This window comes from Lithobates pipiens, unplaced genomic scaffold, assembly GCF_037356315.1.
Source record: "Lithobates pipiens isolate NorthernLeopardFrog02 unplaced genomic scaffold, aLitPip1_a1.2 Scaffold_27, whole genome shotgun sequence".
Classification (NCBI taxonomy): Eukaryota; Metazoa; Chordata; class Amphibia; order Anura; family Ranidae; genus Lithobates; species Lithobates pipiens.
In genome coordinates this window covers 68,691,544-68,714,049 of record NW_027507788.1, presented here as the reverse complement: position 1 = coordinate 68,714,049, position 22,506 = coordinate 68,691,544, and the positions used below count along the sequence as shown (strand labels likewise).

The 22,506-nt window shown below is 43.2% G+C and overlaps 1 protein-coding gene across 1 annotated transcript in view; it reads right to left on the bottom strand.

The window, feature by feature from the left end:
- Positions 1–22,506, bottom strand: part of CNOT3 (CCR4-NOT transcription complex subunit 3) — a 292,476-nt gene that overhangs the window by 48,143 nt on the left and 221,827 nt on the right. The window contains exon 10 of the mRNA XM_077457069.1: positions 2,726–2,851. Coding sequence (XP_077313195.1) covers positions 2,726–2,851 — 126 coding nt within the window. The remainder of the gene's footprint in view (positions 1–2,725; positions 2,852–22,506) is intronic.

The window sequence follows — 22,506 nt, the reverse complement described above, 5'->3', positions numbered from 1 at the left end:
AGAAGCTATAACCGCTCTGGTAATGTGCTCTTTAACTTGAAAAGGTGGAATCTTACCCTGTAAATCATAAGTTTGAATTATAACTTGCGAATCCACTTAGCAACAGTGGATTTTGACGCTGCCTGTCCTTTCTTAGGACCCTCTGGCAGAATAAATAAGACATCAGTCTTACGAATCTGAGCAGTGTTCTTTAAATAGATTTTCACTGCTTTGCAATTTTGCCAAAAAGCCTGGACGAGGGCGTAACACCACTCTGTCTTCATGAATAATCAAATATGGCTCTTTACAAGAGCGAGCAGCCAATTCTGAAACCCTCCTTGCTGAGGATACAGCAACCAAAAATATCAGCTTCCTAGTCAGAAGGACTAAGGGAATATGCTGTAATGGTTCAAATGGCTGTTTTTCTAACACTGACAAAACTAAATTCAAGTCCCAAGGGATTAAAGGAGATTTAACTGACGGATTAATCCGCATCACCCCTTGCATAAAACCCCAGACTAAAGAATGCGTAGCAAGCGGTCTTTGAAATAAAACTGATAAGGCTGATACTTGGCCCTTAAATGGTACTTAGGGCCAACTTCATCTCTACGCCCAATAGTAGAAAGGCAAGGATTCTGCCTATATTTCTGAGGGTGCCAATCCTTGGATTCACAACAGGAAACATAAGTTTTCCAAACGCTATAATATATAGCTTTGGAAACTGGTTTCCTTGCAGTGATTAAAGTTGAAATAACTGACCTGGAATGCCCACGTTTCTTCAGAATGTGGGTTTCAATAGCCAAGCCATTAAATTTAGCATTCGTAAAATGTAGGATGGAATATTGGCCTCTGCGAGAGCAGGTCTGGTCTTAGTGGGGGAGGCCAAGGACCCTTCACTGCCATGTTTACGATCCCTGCATACCATGACCTTCTGGGCCATGCTGGTGCTACCAGAATCACCAGCTTTCTTTCCAGCTTGATCCTGCAAAGAAGTCGAGGCAGCAACTGAATTGGGGGGAAAAGCATAGATCAGTGAAAACTGATCCCACGGGTTACCAGTGCATCTATTCTGCATGCGAGTGGATCCCTTGTTCTGGACACAAAGTTGACTAACTTCATGTTGAATCTGGATGCTAGAAGATGTCCGGAGTCCCCCCATCTTTGGCAAACAGCCCGAATAACATTGAGGTAAAGAGACCATTCCCCTGGGAATAACTGTTGGCAACTTAGATAGTCCGCCTGCCAATTTTCTTCTCCCGGAATGAAAACTACTGATAGGCATGGGACATTCTTTTCTGTCCAAGTTAGAATATGGTTCCCCTTTCTCTGAGCTGAGAGACTTTTGGTGCCCCCTTGGTGATTGATATATGGCACAGCCATGGCGTTGCCAGATTGGATCCTGACAGGACAATTCTTTAACCTGGAAGTCCAGGTTTTCAGAGTCAGGCACACTGCCCGAATCTCTAGGATGTTGATGGGCAGGGCTCTCTTGAGTTTTGACCACTGTTCCTGGACAGTCATCTTTTCTAGTACCGCTCCCCAGCCGGAGAGGCTGGCATCTGTCGTTACTACTTTCTAGATAATTGGTCTGAAGGATTTCCCTTTCTGCAGACTCTTGGGGACAGCCGCATTGGCCAATCCAAAGCTTGGATTGTCTTGTTCCAAGCAGACAGGATACTGTTTTGCAACAGTCTTGAATGGAACTGGGCATAGGGAATTGCTTTGAATGAATCTAGCATCTTTCCTAACAACCTCACGCAAAGGCGAATTGAAGAATTTGCTTTTGACGTGGCCATTCGTACCAGCTCTCGTATGGAGCCGATCTTTGCTGAAGGCAAGACCATCCTTTTCTGGGCTGTATCTATGATCAGGCCTAAATAATCCAGACTTCTTACTGGTTTTAAGGAAGACTTCTTTAAGTTGAGGATCCAACCGAGACTTTCCAGGTAACTGGTTGTAATGCATAGGCTTTGTTTTAAGCACAGTACTGACTGGTCTATTAACAATAGATCATCTAGGTACGCGTTCTTCTATGCGAGGCCCGGGTACCATCCTGGAGCCGCAGTGGCGGGATGGATCCAGTTGTGGAGGCTTTTTAAATCCAGCATGGATCCCCTCCTTGAGCTCCTCAGAGCACATCTTCACTCGTGCCAACACCTTTAGACACTGGCAAAAAAACGGAGGTACTCCTGGGAGGAGGAAGGGTTATATAGGGGAGTAAACTTCCTGCATTGGGTGCGCCAGTGTCAACACCTGAGGGTAGCTATAACCCACTAAGTAAATACTTGAGGCTCTGTGTCCTATGATGTACAATAAAGAAATCAGAAGCACTTTTTTTGTTCTACAGGTCATGTGCATTCAAAAAATATATGGTTGGGGGGGGGGGGGGGGGTCTCTAACAAACTGAAAACTGGTCTCTAACGAACTCTGAAAACTGTAAATTAAAAATGATGACCTCTGATTTTTAGAGTCAATTTTTTCTATTTGCGCACCTTCAGTTTTAACCATCACACAAATGTGCAATATAACTTAAAAAAGGTTTATTAACTTCATACAGTTTTATCTTAATTTTGTTTTCTTTTCATTTTAACCAGAATGAAAGCATATGGCTATCTATACAATAGCCAGAGCAGTGAGTAGCAGTAAAACATCAGTAGTTCTTCTCTACGTTCTGTTTGGCTCAAGTACAGTGGTATACTGGACATACTTATCAGATACTCTGAACAAGAAAATAAATTACACAAACCTGCTCAAATTCATCAGTTATTGTCTTGGGCTCCTCGTGCCTTTGAAACCACATCATGTATTTGGTATGAAACCTCCAAGACTGTTTCTTCAATGCTTTAGCAGCTAAATACTGTGCTTTAGTGCCCTGAAAAAAACAAAAAACTTGTGTTTATGTCAAGCCAAAAGCTTGTTAGATTTTCTCTGACTTACTGTTCTGTGGACTACAGTTTTTACAGAAGAAAATGAGGGAAAATCTGCTACAGGGACACACACAAAAATGCAAATACAACAGGGGTTCAAGCCTTCCCCTACACGTCTAAAGAAAATCATTCCTGGTTTTGTTGTCGTTGAGTGTTACCCCCTCACTGACTATCATGGTCTGGATTTCAGTAGTTTTAACCCTTTTCCACAGTCTAAAATTAGGAACTAAATCTTTTGCTGGACAAAATTTTAAGGTGGTTACACACACCCATTCTGTACCCTTTGAATTCATTTTAAATGGCATCCCAAGGCACTAATTTAATGCACGTCTCTACTGCAGCTCACCAAGCATAGTAGTGTGCCTTGACATGGACACATTAACGCACCAGACTGGAAAGGTCTGAATAGGTATCTGGGACACTCTGGCACATTTTTTTTTTATCTTGAGAATACAGGTTGAAATAATTCTGGTACATGGAGTTATGCTGTTGCATTTAGGAGATTGGGCACTGGCAAACAAAGTTTCAAGTCTCCGACAATGTAGATAAGGATTTTACTGCAAGTCAGAAATTCTGTATCTTAATCTTACATTCAGGGACACAGGATGAAGTATCTCTGGTACATTGGAATATCCAAAAGCAAGCCAACCAATGGGCAACTAAGCAAACTCACAGGTCTAGAACCTCACTCACAACCCAGGAACTCATGTCTCAGAGGTTATTACAATGAGGCAAGAAACTTTTTTAGTATGAGTAGACACAAGAAGATCGCTGATAGTTTCAAAGGGTGGTTTCTGACCAACCAACAGAACCATATTGAGATCCTAGGGTGTCTCTGGGGAACATACAAGAGAAATAATGCGAGTGACAACTTTTACGAGCACTTTCTCTAAGGCATGAGAGGCAAGTGCTTTTTGAATGTGAATTGCTATGGCTGAGACTTAACCCTTTATGTTACTCAATGCCAAATGTTAACCTGGAATTCACTGAAGTGACAGGATTCAGGCCATGGTGCATTTTTTGGGATAGAGTTTTCTTGCCTCGCACCATGGGAATTATGCACTCCAGATACAATAGCAGACTTTGTGAGAAGTCGATTTCTTTGCATTTAGAAGTGAAGGTTATTCTAAAATAGGTAAGTCCTACCCTTCAGAACTCATTCTTTAACGGCCTGGCTGTTAAACCCTAAGTTTACTTATGTAATAAAACATTTAAACCTACTCACTGGGCATTCATCTACCACTTAGTAATTAGATGTCTCTTTTTTTCAACCCTTTGATCAGAAGCCATCCCATTTTAATCAGCTACTGCACACATCATTTCCTCTTTACCACTGCGTCCCATATGAAAACTGACAAAGTTATCACTGGAGATAGTGCACATCGCGCCACAGCCCTCTTCCACAACACTATCCTCACAGACAAGCTAATGAAACAACCTCTAAAACATCTAAAGGGATCAGTGTCCATCTTTGGGCATGTCTTATAAAACAGTACACTACTTACTGTAAGCTAGAGAACTGTGTACTGCTAACTTCCACACATTTCTCCTTACATTGTTTTGTAGTTATCAGGAGCAGATGGTTAAAGTGTCCACAGCAGGTTAAACACCAAATTGCTGCTAGACCTACCTGACTGGCATGTGGCTGCTGCTAAGAAAGGGTTAATGATTACAGATAATTTATTGCTGTATAAATGATGAACATCAAAAAGTACACTGAAAAAGAGATGGAGACTTAAAAAATATAAGATAAGGTAAGGTAATTAAGGCATTTTAACCAATTCTGGCACTTCTCTCCTACATATAAAAATATTTTTTTTTTGCCCAGAACCCCCAAACATTATATATGCTTTTTAACAGAGACCCTAGGAAATAAAATGGCAGTTGTTGGCACTTTTTATGTCACAAGAAATTGGCGCAGCAATTTTTCAAACGTGTTTTTTATGGTATAAAAACAGTTTCACAAATAAAAATAACAAAAAAAAAAAAACACACACTAAAAAGGTTAGCCTAATTTGTTTGTAAATAGATAGCCAACATGTCACGCTTTAAAATTGTGCACACTCATGGAATGGCACCAAACTTCGGTACTTAAAAATCTCCATAGGCAACACGTTAAAATTTTTTACAGGTCATTTAGAGTTACAGAGGAGGTCTCCAACATTTGCAGTGATACCTCACGTGTGTGATTTGAACGCTGTTTACATATGTGGGTGCGGCGTATGTATGCGTTCACTTCTGCGTGTGAGCTTTTATTCCTATTACAAGGAATGTAAACATCCCTTATAATAGGAACAGGGCATGACAGGTCCTCTTTACAGAGAGATGCGGGGTCTATAAGACCCCACATCTCTCCTCTAGCCTGGAAAGACAGATTAGAAAAAAAAAAGAAAAAAAAACAGGATCTCAGCCATTCCAGACCAATAAACGGCAGTGTTTACAACTGCCGGTGGCCTGATGTGACATCATAGCGTCGCGCCCCGCCTCCAAAGGTCATGCCAGAGACTGGGACATCCCCTCCCGCCGCCTGTCCCGCCGCCTGTAAAAAAAATAATAAAGAGGCTGAACAGCTGCTATGATTGTTTTCATGTTTCAGGGAATCGCCGGCTGAAAAGAATGATATCTGAATGATGCCTGCAGCATGCATCATTCAGGTATCCCTACTCAAAGCCAGTGACTAAGAGAAGGAACTGTAAATTGGTACCTGGGACAGAAAATCTGGATGATTAGGGAGGGCCCAGAGAGACAATCACAGAAATTGCACTACATATCAATCCTATGGAAGGACTCTCAGCAGGCTCTGTGAAAGGAAAGGATAGACCAGATTTTTCATGACAAGTTTCCATGCTTGGGATGGGATGTGCAGGGTGTACAGACCTGCCTAAGTCTCGACCTGATTTGTTTCTGGTTAAGCTGTTAGACTTCTGGTTCCTCTCTGATGGTCGATGTAAGGAACTGACATGGCATTGTCTGACTGAATCCTGTTCAGATTAACTTGAAGTCCAGTGAAAACGTCATGTGCTGAATTACTGGATTGCTTTAAGTTCCAGAAGCTCTGGGAGGGATCTATCAATTCTACCTAGCCTGACAGGCTGGTCGCCATAATGAAGACCAGTGGGAAGAGGGATTTCCCCTGAATATAGCGCTGGACACATAACCCACCAGACCAGGGTAATCCTAGTTTTGTCCAAGACCGAGCCTTCTTTTCTCATGCTGTCAGAATGTTGAGTTGCAATGGTCTGTAAAATAATTGGCCATATTAAACTGCTCTGAAGGAGGCCACCAGTAAGTCTAAGATGCTCATAGAAAAGTAGAGGTTTTGTTGCCTCCCCAACTGGAGTGTCTGAAATATGGGAGCGGGGCATCTGCAGCATTTCCTGTGCAATTAAGAACCTGCACAAAAAAATAGCCAGGTGCAGGCCAAGGTACTTTAAGCGATGGGTCTTTCCCGCACTGACTTCTGGAGGTTCAGGATTCATCCGATCCTCTGCAGAGTTTAAAAAGTTTGACGGGCATTGCCTCAACTGTTCCCTTCAGTAAGCATTCGGGTTATTCACCATGGGAATGCCCTGAGAGCGAAGTGGAGCAAGTGAAAGTGTTAGCACTTTGGTGAAGACCCAAGTGTATTGGACAGACCAAAAGGGGCAGGCAAAAAATAGTTAATGTTAGGCCCTCAATGCAAAATGAATAAGCACCAGAAAGATGGGGATGTGTTGTTTTGATGCTCACAGAAGAATGTCTCACGAGCAGTCCTTAGTGGAAAACGGGAGACCATTCACACCTGGATTTTATATACGCTCACTTGAGTATTTTAATATGCCAGTTGTCCTTTAACTCATCTCTAATAAATTGAGGTGTTTTTAATGCGGCACTTAGCATGGCGCCCCTCTGTGTGTTTTCTTATTATGGTCACAGATTTGCCGGTGTTCTGCCGAGAACTGTCCCCCATCTGATAGTGTCTGCCCCGTACTGCGCAGGCGCATCACAGTACGGAGGACAAGGAGGCGCCGAAACTCTCCAAAGACGAACGGCACCTGCGCACTTAATAGTACCTTGTGCCCTGAGTCCACGTTCAAGCCCCACCATGCAAGTGGACATATGGTAAATTATGTTAAACAGCACTTGGTAAGAGGTTTGCTTCAGGCACGGCCTCGCTCCGAAATTTTTTATTCTAACTCTGTCCACTTGGAGGGTGGGGCTTGAACCTGGACTCAGTGTGCAGGCGCGTTCATCTTTGGAGACCTTCAGTGTCTCCTTGTCCTCCATACTGCGCAAGCGCAGTACAGGGTGGACACTATCCGACAGGGGACAGTAACGTAACACTCTGCACTCTTATCAAACCATCCAATGGCTGGGAAAGATGGCAGCTTCCTTGGCTGAAAACAATTGGGGGGTTCACTTACAATTCAAGGGCTCTGTGGCAGATGTGGCGTTTGGTCGCTTTTTTGACATCATTGCCAATATATGGACAGTTTACTAGACTTCTATGGACTTTTAACCGACTAACTATATCCCTCCAGCACCATTTTTTCCTGGATGGAGGAAAGCATTGGCTGGCTTGGGAGATCCCATGTGGAATTTTTGTAACCGAAGGTGTTGATCACCTTTATATTCAAAATAGGGTGAATGCCCCTTTTGTTTTTGGAAACTGAACAGATGTAAGAAAAAACACCTGGGACTTTTCCTTTTCTGGGACATGGGTATGAACCCTTGAAAGAAGAGGTTTGCCAGACCAGTGTAGAAGTATACTTGGTTTGACAACATGAAAAGGAGAGAAGGCAGGGACTGAAATTCTAGTTTATAATCCCTGGAAACCAGTCTGGACCCAAGTGTCCAAAATGTCTTGGGACCAAGAGACTGTAAAGGACAACAGAATGCTCTGACAAGCGGGGGAATCTGCTTATTGCAAGGAGGATATACAGCTGAACAGAGTCCCATGTTTTGCATCTTGGAGGTCTAGAAAAGGCAAGGTACTCTTCTTAGCCTCTAAGGAAGGTTTGTCAGATTGAGGTTTAGTCTTTTGCAGGATTACTTCTCTAATAAAGTTGCCCAGGGATATGCCAAAGGGGGCATTTCTTATCAAAGAGCAAATACAAAAGGTGCTTCTAGCACAGATGATCCACAGACAAGCATTTAAGCCAAAGGGTCTTGTGTGTGTGTGTGTGTGTGTGTGTGTGTGTGTGTGTGTGTGTGTGTGTGTGTAAAAGGAGATGCACATGGACAGTCATAATTACAGGATGCAGGGCTTGCGAGGGAGAAAGACTTTCATAAGGGATTAAATTCTTGTATCCAAAGGATGTTTTAACACTGGTGGGTCCACTAAAGGAAGAGCCCATGTTTAAGGAATATTTCCTCAATAGGATATTGCTGGATAAGGCATCTGGGAGAAGCAACACCTTATCTGGATTTACCATACAAAATATGTTATGGTAGTTGGTGCAAGGAAAAGTTTTAACAGTCTGGGGCTTTTAAGAGAACCCAGGCTCGTATCTTTAGTTTGGAAAGAAGAAAAGGGTATGGAAACTAGCCTATTAAGTAAACAACACTCATCTACTCACCCTAATCAAAAGATGGAGCTCAGTGGCTGAAAGCACATTGAAAAAAAACACAAATCTATACCAAGGAAGATGAGCATAGAGAAAAACGACACTAAGGCCGCGTACACACGCGCGGACTGTTCGCCCAACTTTGTCCATCCAACAGTTTCGGCAAACAGTCCGCTCAAACTTAGCATGGACGGACATGGCCACACACGACGAACGAACAGTTTGCTGAAACCGTGCGCGATGACGTGAACGGCACGTACGACGGGACGAAAAATACAACGTCCTATACACTGCATTATAGCTTTCGGCGTGAAAATCCTTTCTGAGCATGCGCGCAACTTTGTTTGACGAACAAGCCTACACACGAGCGGACTGTTCGCTGAAACAAGGTTTCAGCGGACAGTTTTACGGAATTTCCCAAAAACCTTGTTCGTCAAACTGTCCGCTGAAAGCCCACACACGAGCGGACTGTCCGCCCAAACACTGTTCAGCGGACAAAGTTGGGCGAACAGTCCGCGCGTGTGTACGCGGCCATATAGAGCTACAGACATATATATATATATATATATATACATACATATATACATACATAGTATCTGAATGGATGCAAATCATATCAAGAAAATTGGAAAAAGTATTAAATGTTTGATAAAAATATCCAAATACACAAAAGAATAAAATTACAACCTCCACTGTTCACCATCTAATGACAAAGTTGTCGGTAGACAAATAAGGGAACCTCTTCACTGCATGCGTACCATAGTATGAGCCATAAAAAGCACTATAAAATAAATGTGCAATGTTGCAAACACGGTGGGGCCAGCCAGTCCTTATATGAAAATATTGTGGAGGGGCAGGAGCACATGTCAGGATCAAAAAAATTTAATCAAAAGGATCTGACAATCAAAAATCAAAGGATCAGAATCTGCAGTTCCACCTCATAAAACACTGATATTTGTAGAAAGCCGGAAGGCAATTAGAAGAACTGACACCATGACAATCAAGCAAATAGAGCACAATCGGCAATAGGTATACATACTGTATATTGTAGTGTACTTTACACAGATGTAAGGGTAGATGCTCTGCAGATGATAAATGTTACCGTCTGCCATGCTCGGATTATCTGTTATCCACAAAGATGAATCTAGCAATATTGTTCAGTGGACTGGATATCAGTACAGCTGAGCGAGGGATCACCTCATTTTCCTACCATTTCCTACTGGGCTCGCCACAATATATGTCGTACCAGGAGTCCCACCACTCAGGCTGAATGGGGAGGGACTCAGTAACCATGGCAGAGATGGTAGGTTTGTGGGTACTCACTGGATGTGGTGCCATGGATCCCAAACGATGGTGCGAGGTGCGTGAAGTATGGAGTATTAGACGTTCAAAGGAGAGGGAGTGACGTCAACGTGTTTCACGGGGAAACTGAAGAAGCCATAGAATAGCCATAGACTGCAGATTCTGATCCTTCGATTTGCAGATCCTTTTGGTCTCCGCAATATTTTCCCGTAAGGACTGCCTGGCCCAACGGTGTTTGCTGCCACATTGCACATTTATTTTACAGTGCTTTTATTTTACGTGCAGTAAAGACGTTCCCTTATTTGTTAGTCTGTTTTTATTTGTCTGTCTACCAACATGGTCATTAGATGGTTAACAGTGGAGGTTGTAATGCTTTTGTGTATTTGGACATTTTTATCGAACAGTTAATATATTTAAATTTTTTTTTTTATATAGGATTTGCATTCAGATACTATATCTCTGTGGCTCTATATGTGGCATCTTTCTCTATGCTCATCTTCCTTGGTATAGATTTTTTTTTTTTTTTGTATCTTTAGGTGTAGCAGCCACAGCTTGTTCCAGTTCTAAACACGTGTGGACTGCTAAAGGGCCAAAATAGCATCCTTACATTTAGGAGTTGTGTCATCTATGACTCAAACACTCACTCTATTACTCAAGGGTACATTTTTCTTCATCCTCTGCTAACTGTGCAGAAGAAGTCACAGAAAAATCAAAGAGGCTCTGAGGGAGAGGGTGCGGAAGAAAGCTTAAAGCCCCCATTTTCTGAATCAACCAAGATGGATGATGGATTCCTCCTGGGATAAGAAGAGTTAAGGAGTATGCTAAGGAAATGCAATGACTAAAGCAGGGTGCAGGTCCCTTAGGAGACACAATGTAAGCCACTCTGAACAGGTATTGGATCGCAAGCTAGCAAGGCCCTTGTGATTAAGATCTGCCATACTAAATATACAGTTGAGGGATTTCCCACAAGGGGTACTCAAACACTGCTGGAGTAGGAAGGGCAATGTGGTCTATGACCAGGTCACTGTAAGGCAACAGGGAGCCAAAGGTAAAAGTCCAATGGATCCTGATAGAGGTGGGGAGTCTGAGGAAGGCAGATGAGTCCATGCAAGTATACTCAGAAAACAACCAAGAGGCACATGTAGTAAAGTCCAAGGGCTTGTGCTGTAGCATGATCCACAGGGCAGAAAAGTTTTTAAAAATTGTGCAGTTCTTTTTTTTCACTGGCCTATGACCAAAAGAGTTATGGCTAGAGCTTCTGCTTACCCTATAGAAAAGGACTGTAGCAAAGTAAAAAAGTAATTCATTACATGCTGGTAGGTGTCCTATGAGCATGGCTTTGGTCCTTATTCAATATGTCCGTTACTGTATGCTTATATCATGTTTTTGTTTCTTCTTACATATTAGACAAATATTTGAATATAGATTCTCCTATATAATGTACCCCTTACAAAGGGTTTGGACCTGAAATACGTTGGGTACCAAAGATTGTTCTAGAATATTGGAGCGTAATATATATATAAATTATGTATGAATGCAATGATTTGTCATCTGCTTTTGCCTTGTTTTTATTGATCATTACATGTGTGATTGATCCTTTTTAACCAGTTTACGTCTGCGCTATAGCTGAATGACGACCACAGCGTGGACCTGAATTTCCCTGTGCACGCAGAGAACGCTGCGATCACCGAGTCACTATCGTGATCACCAATCTCAATAAGGGGCCGGTCCGGTCCCTTACCATGTGATCAGCTGTCAGCCAATGACAGCTGATCACATGATGTAAACCAAAGCTCGGTAACTCCCCCCCCCCCCCCCTCACGCTGACAGCGTAAGGAGAAAAAAAAAAAGCTGATCACCGACTTATCTGCAAGGGACATCGGTCCCGAAGAGGAAGAGGCACTTATGCCTCATGTGTGCCCACAACTACCCCCCTGCTAGTGCCACCTATCAATGCCCATGAGTGCCCCCTAACAATGCCCACAAGTGCCACTTATCAATGCCCACCAGTGGTGCCAATCAGTGCTACCTAGCAGTGCTGCCTATCAGTGTAATCGATCAGTGAACATTATTGCCACCCATCAATGCCCATCACTGCCATCCATCAGTGCCCATCATTGCCGCCTCATCAGCGTACATCAATGAAGGAGGAAAATTACTCGTTTTAAAATTTTAAAACAAGATATATATATAAAAAAAATATATCTTTTTAAAAAAAAAAAATTAACAAAAAAAATAAATAAAACGCAGAGGTGATAAAATACCACCAAAAGAAAGCTCTATTTGTGGAGGAAACAAATTATAAAAATGTCACTTGGGTACAGTTTAGCATGACTGTGCAATTGTCATTCAAAGTGCATCAGCGCTGAAAGCTGAAAATTGGTCTGGACAGGTGGGGGGTTTAAGTGCCGAGTAAGCAAGTGGGTAAATACATATCAATAAACATTTTTTTTTTTTTAATACAACCTTGGCAGTGTAGTTACTGTTAAAATCTCAATTCAGAGGGTATTTCTACTTTTTCATACTTTCTCTTGCTAAGGTTCAGGTATAGAGTGCATGAAGGTAAAAAACCTTGAGCCTTTAGAACAGGGGTAGGGAACCTTTTTGGCTGAGAGAGCCATGAACACCACATATTTTAAAATGTAATTCCGCGTGAGCCATACAATATGTTTAAAACTCTTTTTTTATTTAATCGATTAACCGACTAATTTCAATTATAACTAATATCCACGTCATCTCCCCCACTGTAATATCCATATCTCCCCTACGATTGTCTGCTTGCTTACCACTACACAGGCAGGCAGATCCACGAGCAGTTGAGGCGGGTGATGACATCAGCGCGCCGCTCACCTAGGCCGCCGCCGGGTGTAGCAAGATGGCCGCAGCTCCACAGCTAGGCCGAAGCTGCAGCCTTTCCTATGGGCTCAATCCGCGGATTGAGAGGTGAGAGCCAGATGTAGCCATCAAAAAAGCCACATCTGGCTTGAAAGCCATAGGTTCCCTACCCCTGCTTTAGAGCTACTTTAAAGCGGTTGTAAACCGCTGGTGGTAAAAAATACAAAATCCCGCAAGGCAATGTCATAATGTGCTAGTATGCATTGCATGAGAGACTTACATATAGTTACATAGTTAGTTAGGTTGAATAAAGACACTAGTCCATCCAGTTCAACCTGAGTGTCTACAATTGTCCCTATCCCTGTACATTGCACACTCACATCGGTCCCTACTTACCTTAGACCAAAGCATTCCAGCACCACAAAGTCAGCACTGAGGCGGCTGACCTCTTCACTCGGTCTTCCTACAGGGTTTGCGGCCTCTGGCTACGTGAGTGGCAAGGGGCGCAATGACGTCACTCCCACGCCTGCGCACGGGAGCCACTGTTTCTGGCTCTGAAGGTCTGGCACTGTAAACCGAACCTTAAGAGCACATGCACCAATGAGGTCATCGGCTGCATGCACTCTGAATATCTCCTAAACTGTGCAAGTTTAGTAGATATTTACAGTACCTACAGGTAAACCTCATAGGCTTGCCTGTAGGTACAAGTGGTGTAACAGAGTTTACAACCACTTTAAGTCAAAATGACTATTATCCTAACTGTACAGTATAGGATTAGTATTCATAGACCATGGACCGTACCCAAGAAATAAATTAAGTGGTAGACAACATAGCAAACGGAACATGTCCCCAAGAAAATAAGACTAGAAAAACCTGATCAAAAACACTCAAATGACAGTTTGAAGAACCTTGCATCAGCCAAGGCATAAAAATACTCCTTGTAGAAGCCAAAGAATGTGTGAACAAAGACCAGGTGGCCACAGTGGTAATCTGTGAAGCAAATGTACAATGCTGAAAAGCCCAAGAGACCTGGTGAAATAGGCTCTGGTCCCTACCAGAGGTGAACTCTGTTCATAAGGTGTAAACTCTGGAGATAAGTTGCCTGGTGATCATGGAGTAGGATGCAGAATGCCCTCCAAAAGGATCCAGAGGCCGGACAAAGGGGCATAGCTTTGCGAATATAGGTTGGGGCTGCTAGGTAGACCCCGACAGCCCTGACCACACCCTGGCAATGCAAAGAATTCGTTTTTTTTCCCCTTGTTTTAGGGCAGGACAAATGAAAGGCAAAAGCAATTTGGAAAGAGGAGATGATCTGCGGTAGGAAGGTTTTGGTCTCAAAAAAGGGAAGCGCTGCCAACTCAAACAGCTGTAAGGACTACCAGAAAGGCAACCTTACAAGTGAGGTATTCCAACACAATATCTCCAATTGGACTGAGAGCACCAGTTTGAGAATCCAAGAAAACATGGGCAGTCGAAATAAAGGATTTATATATGCAACTTCATGAAAAAAAAAAAAGTATCCATAAGGGATTGTAAGACGAGATGTTTCTACAATAAGATGGATAAGGCCGTTGCTGCTGGTCAGGCCATATTGAAAAAAAGGCCAAAATACGAGTGAGCATTCCCTGGGACTTGGCTTGCTGTCCATGTAAGCCTTGTACATGCCATATTAAATTGGGTTTAGAATTGGATTTTCTTGCTCTGAGTAATTTGGAATTGCAGAGTCTGAATACTTGGATTTCAAACAGCCATTCTGTTAAAGCCAGCGACTAAAAGGCAGGATGGAACAGGGGGTCTTGGATGAGTAGGTCTAGTCTGCTTGGAAGGGGCCAGTGGCTTATCTGCCAGAGGTCTAAGTGTGTCTGTGTAGTGTAGTACCATGTTCTTCTGGGACAGCTTGACATCTAGTAGCCTCCAGGTGTTTTATGAAGGCCACTGCTGTGGAATTGTCCAATTGTACCCCAACAGTGTGCTCTTGCAGAAGGGAGGTTCAATTCTGTAGAGATAAATCACATGGCTCTCCATTCCAGAATGTTAAAGGCAAGTTTGACTCCAGTGGGGACCAGGTACCCTGGACTGTCAGAACACGAACTCTGCCTGTAAGGCTTGCATCTGTTGTCACCACCTCCCAGGGCACTTGAGAAAGAATTTTTGGGAGTCAGGACCCCACCCAAGACTCACCAAGGGAGAGAGGCAAGCGGACTATCTCAGTACATGTAAATAAAATATATATCAAAAATACAAATCAAATTAAAACAAGTTAAAGTTTATTCATACAAAATATAAAAAGTATACACACAGGAGCTAAAAAGCTACACAGATGACATGGTGTTTCGAATAGTTTAACGGGTTTACCGTGCCTTCAGGAAATACATCTGTGAACAAGTACAGTAATATACCTGACACTATACCATTATGCATTTTTTACCTCATCTAAACGCCAGCTGCCTGGTGACTCCCTCTATATATCCTTCCCAATCGCCACAGGAGGCTTTGCTGGGTGTGTCATATGCCTTGCATGCATTGAGGCATGGGTAAGCTGCCCTATATGTTTGGTATAAAACTCTCATTGTTTCCCCCATTTATTATGTAGTAAAATGATTCACACACACACATATATATATACATACACACACACACACGTTAAATTTCCATATATTACTGTACTTTCTGTTGATGTATTTCCTGAATAAGCGGTAAACCCGCAAAACTAGTCGAAACACCATGTCATCTGTGTAGCTTTTTATATTTTGTATGAATAAACTTTGTTAACTTGTTTTAATTTGCTTTGTATTTTTTATATACATTTTCTTTACATGTACTGTGATAGTCTACTTGCCTCTCTCTCGGTGAGTCTTGGGTGGGGACCTAGCTCCCAAACATTCTTTCTCAATTGATTCTTGATTTGGATGATGGTACATATATAACTGTTTGGACATCATCATTAACGTGCTATGAGGCCTATTCAATTTGTCCCAGGGCATGTAAATGACAGACTTTCCAATTCCAAGGTGGGAATGGAAACCCACCACTGGGAGGGAGAGCTTTCCCTGACTGGAAGAGGATCGACAATGCCTGTATTGAAAATGCTTGTTCCACACCGTGAGTATGTTGGATTGAAGAGGTCTTGAGTGAACCAAAGATATATACAGTATTGCGCCAGGTTAGTCCATCCTGTGGGTACAAGTCCAGCTTCTCACGGAGGCATCAAAAGGAAGAGTGAATGGATGACTGCACTCCAGCAAAGTACTAATTTATTGAAATAAATCCATACATGACAGCACGGCAGGAGAAATTAGACTACCAATGCAATTCACTCTACAGGCTTGTAGAGTGAAGGACATTGGAAGTTTAATTGATCCTGCTGTGCTGTCATTCATGGATTTATTACAATAATGGAGTATATTGCTGGACTGCAGTCATTCATTCAAGTTTCCGTTGCGGTCTTGAGTTAAACTGTGCAAAGAGAAATGCATGAGGAGTCCAACATCAAGTCCAGAACCCTCGTGCAGAAGCAGTGGTGTCACGTTGACCTGAGGGTTCTCATATGGGCCTTAGAGAAGCAACCTCCTCTTGAAAGATTCTGGCTTGGACTGTGTCCAAAGCTAGACACAAAGTTTCCAGAATATGTAAGAGGAGACTTTGTAAAGCTGATTACCAAAGAACCTCTATTTTTGGATGCTGGCAGCCAAGGTTGTAGCTGAGGAGCCCTTCAGGAGGTTGTATAAGTAACCAACAACATGAAGGCCCTGGATGCTCAGAAGAGCCAGAAGTTGGGAAAGCAAATTTCAAGGAGTATGATTACTTTTTTCAGGCACTGTAGATAGCGTTGCCTTATGAGGAGTTTATGATTAATCTCCATTAGCAACTGGGAATATTTATATTATTATGTATATATTAGGATAAGAAATAAAGACGGTTTATAATAAGTATTAGGTTAACTTGGCTGGATGTGAGCAAATACATAAACAGACTTTTGGCTAGCGTATGTAATTCAATTAAAAGTCCCTTTTGTCTTACAAGTACCGTATATACTCGAGTATAGGCCGACCCGAATATAAGCCGAGGCCCCCAATTTACCCCCAAAAAAACTGGCAAACTTATTGACTCGTGTATAAGCCGAGGGTAAGACATGCCTGTCCATCCCTGTGTGTGTGTCCGTCCATCCCTGTGTGTCCGTCCATCCCTGTGTGTCCGTCCATCCATCTCTGTGTGTGTGTGTGTCCATCCATCCATCCATCCCTGTGTGTGTGTGTCTCCATCCATCCATCCCTCCCTGTGTGTGTGTGTCTCCATCCATCCATCCATCCCTGTGTGTGTGTGTATCCATCCGTGTGTGTGTGTGTGTGTGTGTGTGTGTGTGTGTGTGTGTGTGTGTGTGTGTGTGTGTGTGTGTGTGTGTGTGTGTGTGTGTGTGTGTGTGTGTGTGTGTGTGTGTGTGTGTGTGTGTGTGTGTGTGTGTCCAGCCTACCTGTGTCCCGAGCCTTTGTCCCGAGCCTCCGTCCCGTGCCTTGCCTCCGTCCCGTCCCGTGCCGTGCCTTGCCTTGCCTCCGTCCCGTGCCCTCTTCGTCGGCGCCTCGGCGGCCATTGTAAAATTCAAAAGCTGCGCCGCCGCCTTCGCCTGTGATAGGCGGAACACTGAATTTCCCAGCAGCCTGTGTTCCGCCTATCACGTACATCGTATCATCCTCGTCCGTAGTACGAGGATGATACGATGTCCGTGATAGGCGGAACACAGGCTGCTGGGAAATTCAGTGTTCCGCCTATCACAGGCGAAGGCGGAGCCGGAGGCGCGGCTTTTGAATTATAGAATGGCCGCTGTCTGTCTGCTCGACACGCTGATCGAGCGGGCAGACAGCGATGACTCGAGTATAAGCCGAGGGGGGCACTTTCAGCCTCAAAAAAGAGGCTGAAAATCTCGGCTTATACTCGAGTATATACGGTATGCTAAATGTGTGTGTTAGGGAGATGTCCTGCAGTTTACCTAATTTGGTATTCAAAGGCCAAGGAAAAGATACCATTTGAGTGTGTAGTTGGTACGGGGCCAAATTAATTTGCTAGATAAAGGCTTGTGTATTCTTCCGTGCTAATCAACCATTTATCCATTTCAAAGGGTGGTTGATATGCTTAAAATATTGCTTTGATCTGTTCAGGAATGGACAATTTACCCCAGCTAGGACTGCGCATAGTTAAGTTCCCTATTCAAGAGTAGACTTCCTCTTTAATTAAATTGGCTTCAGACTAATTATCACTAACCAATTAAAGCCAAAAGAGGAGTTTCTATTCAGGGGAAATTAAGTTATGAGGAAATTGACCAATCTTGGAAGAGATATGCCCGGGGAAGAGAGGGCTAACCAATCGGGGTGGTCCTGTGCACGTCAATGAGAGATGGCCCTTTATTAGTGGGACTCACATTAAGATAGATGGTAGATGGAACTGGCCAGGGCCCTGGACCAGTAAGGTAAATTATCAGATCATCTCCCAGCACTTAAAGGTATACCTGCTTGCCATATGTCTTGTTTTGTATTGTGATGAATGTAATCTGTATTCTTGTATTTTAATCTAATATTTTACTCCCTCGCTTAAGACTATAGATATTTTCTGTGTATTAGATAGACCTGTAACTTACTCTAATAAATGGTGTTATGTTAAACCTTTTCCTCCTTGTCCATAAAATTCTCTTTTAACACATATCATATCTTCTGATTAATAAATCAGAAATATAGATTTTAACCCCCCTAGCGGTAATCCCGAGTCTGGCTCGGGTTGGGATTTTAATTACAGGAGCAGTAACCCCGAGCCAGACTCGGGATCGCATCGCTCGATGCAGGGGAGGACACAGGGAGAGTTACTCACCTTGTCCCCTGGATCCAGCGATGTCCCCCGCGCTGTGTGATCGAGCTGTCCTCCGCTCGATTCACAGTGCCAAATGCCGCCGAGCTCCGTTCCCTGCGACGTTACGGCGCACGGGAGCGGAGAACGGCGGCAAATTCAAAAAAGTAAAAGTACACAAAACACACACAGCACTGTAATCTTACAGATTACAGTGCTGTATTAAAAAATGCACACCCCCTTTGTCCCCGGCCAATGCATATATACGGCCGGGTGGGAGCCGTCTACTCCTGATAGGCCATTCAGGAACGTCCTTCAGGAGTAGCGGGATAGCGCGCGCTCGCGCAGCGGCACGATCCCGATGTGCTCGTGTCACCCGGACACGGCACATCTCAGATCGGCAGGAGGGCTCTGTGATTGGCCCTCCTGATCACATGACGACCGTGTCCAATCACGGCCGTCATGTGATGTAAACAAACAGCCGGTTGCTAGGCAATTGGCTCTCCTCTCCTCACACGGAAGTCACCGCTGAGGAGAGGAGAGCAGAACGCTGCAGCCGGCTGATGATCAGTGAGTATGGGCTGCTTTTTACAGCTTTTTACTCACTGATCATCAGTGTAGTGTAAACACACAACACACCACACAGTACAAACACAGTCCCCACATATGTCCCCAAAACACACATGTCCCCAAAACATACATGTCCCCAAATAATAAAAACACATGTCCCTAATAATAAAAACATGTCCCCCACATATGTCCCACTAAAATCACATGTCCCAATGATTATCTGCACACATATGTACGTGATCACCTGCACACATATGTACATGATCATTTGCGTACATATGTCCGTGATCACACAAACCAATTATTATACACTTAACGGAATTTTTTTTACCAAAAACATGTAGCAGAATACATTTTGGCTTAAATTTATGACAAAATTTGATTTTATTGGATTTCTTTTCAAATAGAAAAAAGAAAATATTGTTTTTTTTCCAAATTTCCGCTATTTTTGCGCTTATATCGAAAAAAAAAAAAAAACGGAGTCGTGAATAAATAACACCAAAATAAAGCTCTATTTGTGCGAACAAAATGATAACAATTTCATTTGGGTACAGTGTAGCATGACCGCGCAATTGTCACTGAAAGCGCTAGAGCGCTGAAAGCTGAAAATTGGGCTGGGAAGGAAGGGGGTGAAAGTGCCCTGTATTGTAGTGGATAAACAGCTTCCAAACCGCCCCAAAGATGCTGCTTGCAGGACTTTTTCTAATGTCCTGCAAGTGCACCACCCCAGTGTGAAAGTACTCTGGCTCTGTGCTTCTAACATTACATGTGTGTCTCTGCCATCCGGGACTCTCCCTCCTGATTGGCCAAGACAGCAGTGGCGCCATTGGCTCCTACTGCTGTCAAAGTCAGTTAGCTAATCAGGAGAGGGGGCGGGGCTGAACCGCAGCTCCATGTCTGAATAGACACAGGGAGCTTCAGCTCGGCTTGGGTGCCCCTATAGCAAGGTGCTTGCTGTGGGTACACGCAACAAGAGGGAGGGACCAGGAGCAGAGAAGAGGCACCCAAGAAGAGGAGGATTGGGACTGTTCTGTGCAAATCCACTGCACAGAGCAGGTAACTATATATAAAAAAAATAAAAATAAATAAACTTTACAATCCCTAACTATGAAATCTGGTGTCTTTCACTGTAGACTTGTCCCTCCCTGATGGCTCATATATACTACAGCCATGGCATGGTCTGATTTCCATCCAGATGTGGAGACTCCGAAAGTAGACAGACCAGTGTAGGAGAGCTAGCCAAATCATCCAAAAGTGCCAGGATGTTGATTGAGAATATTGGCTCCTCTGACAACCATGTTTTCTGAGCTAAGGAATTTTCCAGAACACCTTCTACAACACCAGCGATCCGTCACCAAGACCTCCCCAAATCCAGATCCAAGAGACTTGGGGGGACCAGTATTTATGGAACGTAATAAATGGATGTAGTCTTGTTAGAGCCCGATGCTTGTTGCTTATAGTAACTCCTCTGACTGCAATGGAATTACTGGAATCTCACCTGTCACCTTATGAATGAATTCAAGGATGGTCCAAACAACCATTCGTCTTCAAAGGGCAGCCTCTCTATTTGCCTCTTGCCGAGAAGTTCAACCGACCAGCATATGTGGACAAACAGGATACCCACAATTGAAACATGTCGTATCTCCCAAGAAACGTGACCGTCTGTAAAAAATTTCTAGGAACTGCCATATGGCAGGATCCTTTAGGTGTGATTCTCTGGAGCATATACTTCGCCCAGAATTGGCAAATTTACACCACAGGCTACAAAAATACCTCCCCCCAGAGAGGATGTCTTAACCATGAGGTCCTTAACCACTTGCCAACCAGCTCACGGCAGCATACGCTGGGCAAATAGCCGTACCATTACGACGGCTCCTTTTCGAGCAGTAATAGACACGCGTCCGCTGCACAGCAGGGGACCCGATATACATGGCCGGCGGGCCTGATCGCCTCTGGCCACCCGCGATCACGGACATGAGAGCCAGAACAGGGATTTGTGTGTGAACAAATTCCTGTTCTGACGGGGAAGGAGAGACAGATCGTCTGTTCCTACTAAGTAGGAACAACTATCTAGCTCCTCCTCTAGTCAGTCCCATCCCTTCAGTTAGAAACACACTTAGGGAACACATTTAACCCCTTCCCTGCCAGTGACATTTACACAGTAATCAGTGTATTTTTATAGCACTGATCGCTGTATAGATGGTAACGGTCCCAAAAAAGTGTCAATGTCCGATCTGTTCGCCGCAATGTTGCAGTCCTGGTAAAAATCGATGATCGCCGCCATTACTAATAAAAAAATAAAAAGTAAAAAAACTATTTTTTTTTTCAAAAACTGTTGATTTTTTTTCTTTATAGCGCAAAAAAAAAAAACTGCAGAGGTGATTAAATACCATCAAAAGAAAGCTCTATGTGTGGGGGAAAAAAAGGATGTCAATTTTATTTGGGTAAAATGTTGCACGACCGTGAAATTGTCAGTTAAAGCGACGCAGTGCCGTATCGCAAAAAATGACCCGGTCAGGATAGGGGTAAATCTTTCCGGGGCTGAAGTGGTTGAAAACTGCTAAACATTTCTTGCAGAATTCCTCCTCCGTGTGATAATGTGTGTGATGGTGCACTGGGAAGGATTTATGTTTTGGTGGCTGCCAGAATCCAAAATTAGAGACTGTTGAGAAAGAAGATTCTTGCAGGGGCAACTTCAAGTTAGTGTGCACCACATTAGCTGAGGCAGCACTGGATCCCGAGGGTACCAGCTGAGAGGACTCTGCTACAGAGGATAGGCAGTCTTTGATAGCTTCTTCCTCTTGAGGACTTTCTTCTGGATAACTCATCCTCCAGCCTCATGCAAAAGGGGAGGAAAAGGAGAGAACCAATGCTTGTATCCCAGGTGTTCCAAACCACTGAGAACCCATGAACACATACAGTATCTCACAAAAGTGGAGTACAACCCTCACGTGTTTGTAAATATTTTATTATATCTTTCATGTGACAACACTGAAGATATGACACTTTGCTACAATGTAAAGTAGTGAGTGTACAGCTCGTATAACAGTGTAAATTTGCTGTCCCCTCAAAATAACACACAGCCATTAATGTCTAAACCACTGGCAACAAAAATGAGTACACCCCTCAGTGAAAATGTCCAAATTGGGCCCAAAGTAGGGCTGAAACAACTAATCGATTATGAAATTAATCGATTACCATTTTCATAATCGATTAATCGGCCAGTAACATAATGGGGTTAAAAAAAAAAAAAAAACTAAAATGAGCCCTTTATAGTACAAAAATATAATCACTACTATAAATATTACTTTCACTGTTCTACAGTAAAAAAATGAACCCCTTCCAGTAGTTATCTTTTTTTTTTTTGTACTATAAAGGGCTAATTTTAGTCTTTTTAAGCCCATTATGTTACTAAACGTCTTAAGCCTGGTTCACATCTATATGTTTAATGATGCTTTTTGCAGAAACACACTACAGTTCATTTACATGGTTTCCTATGGGACACGTTCATATCT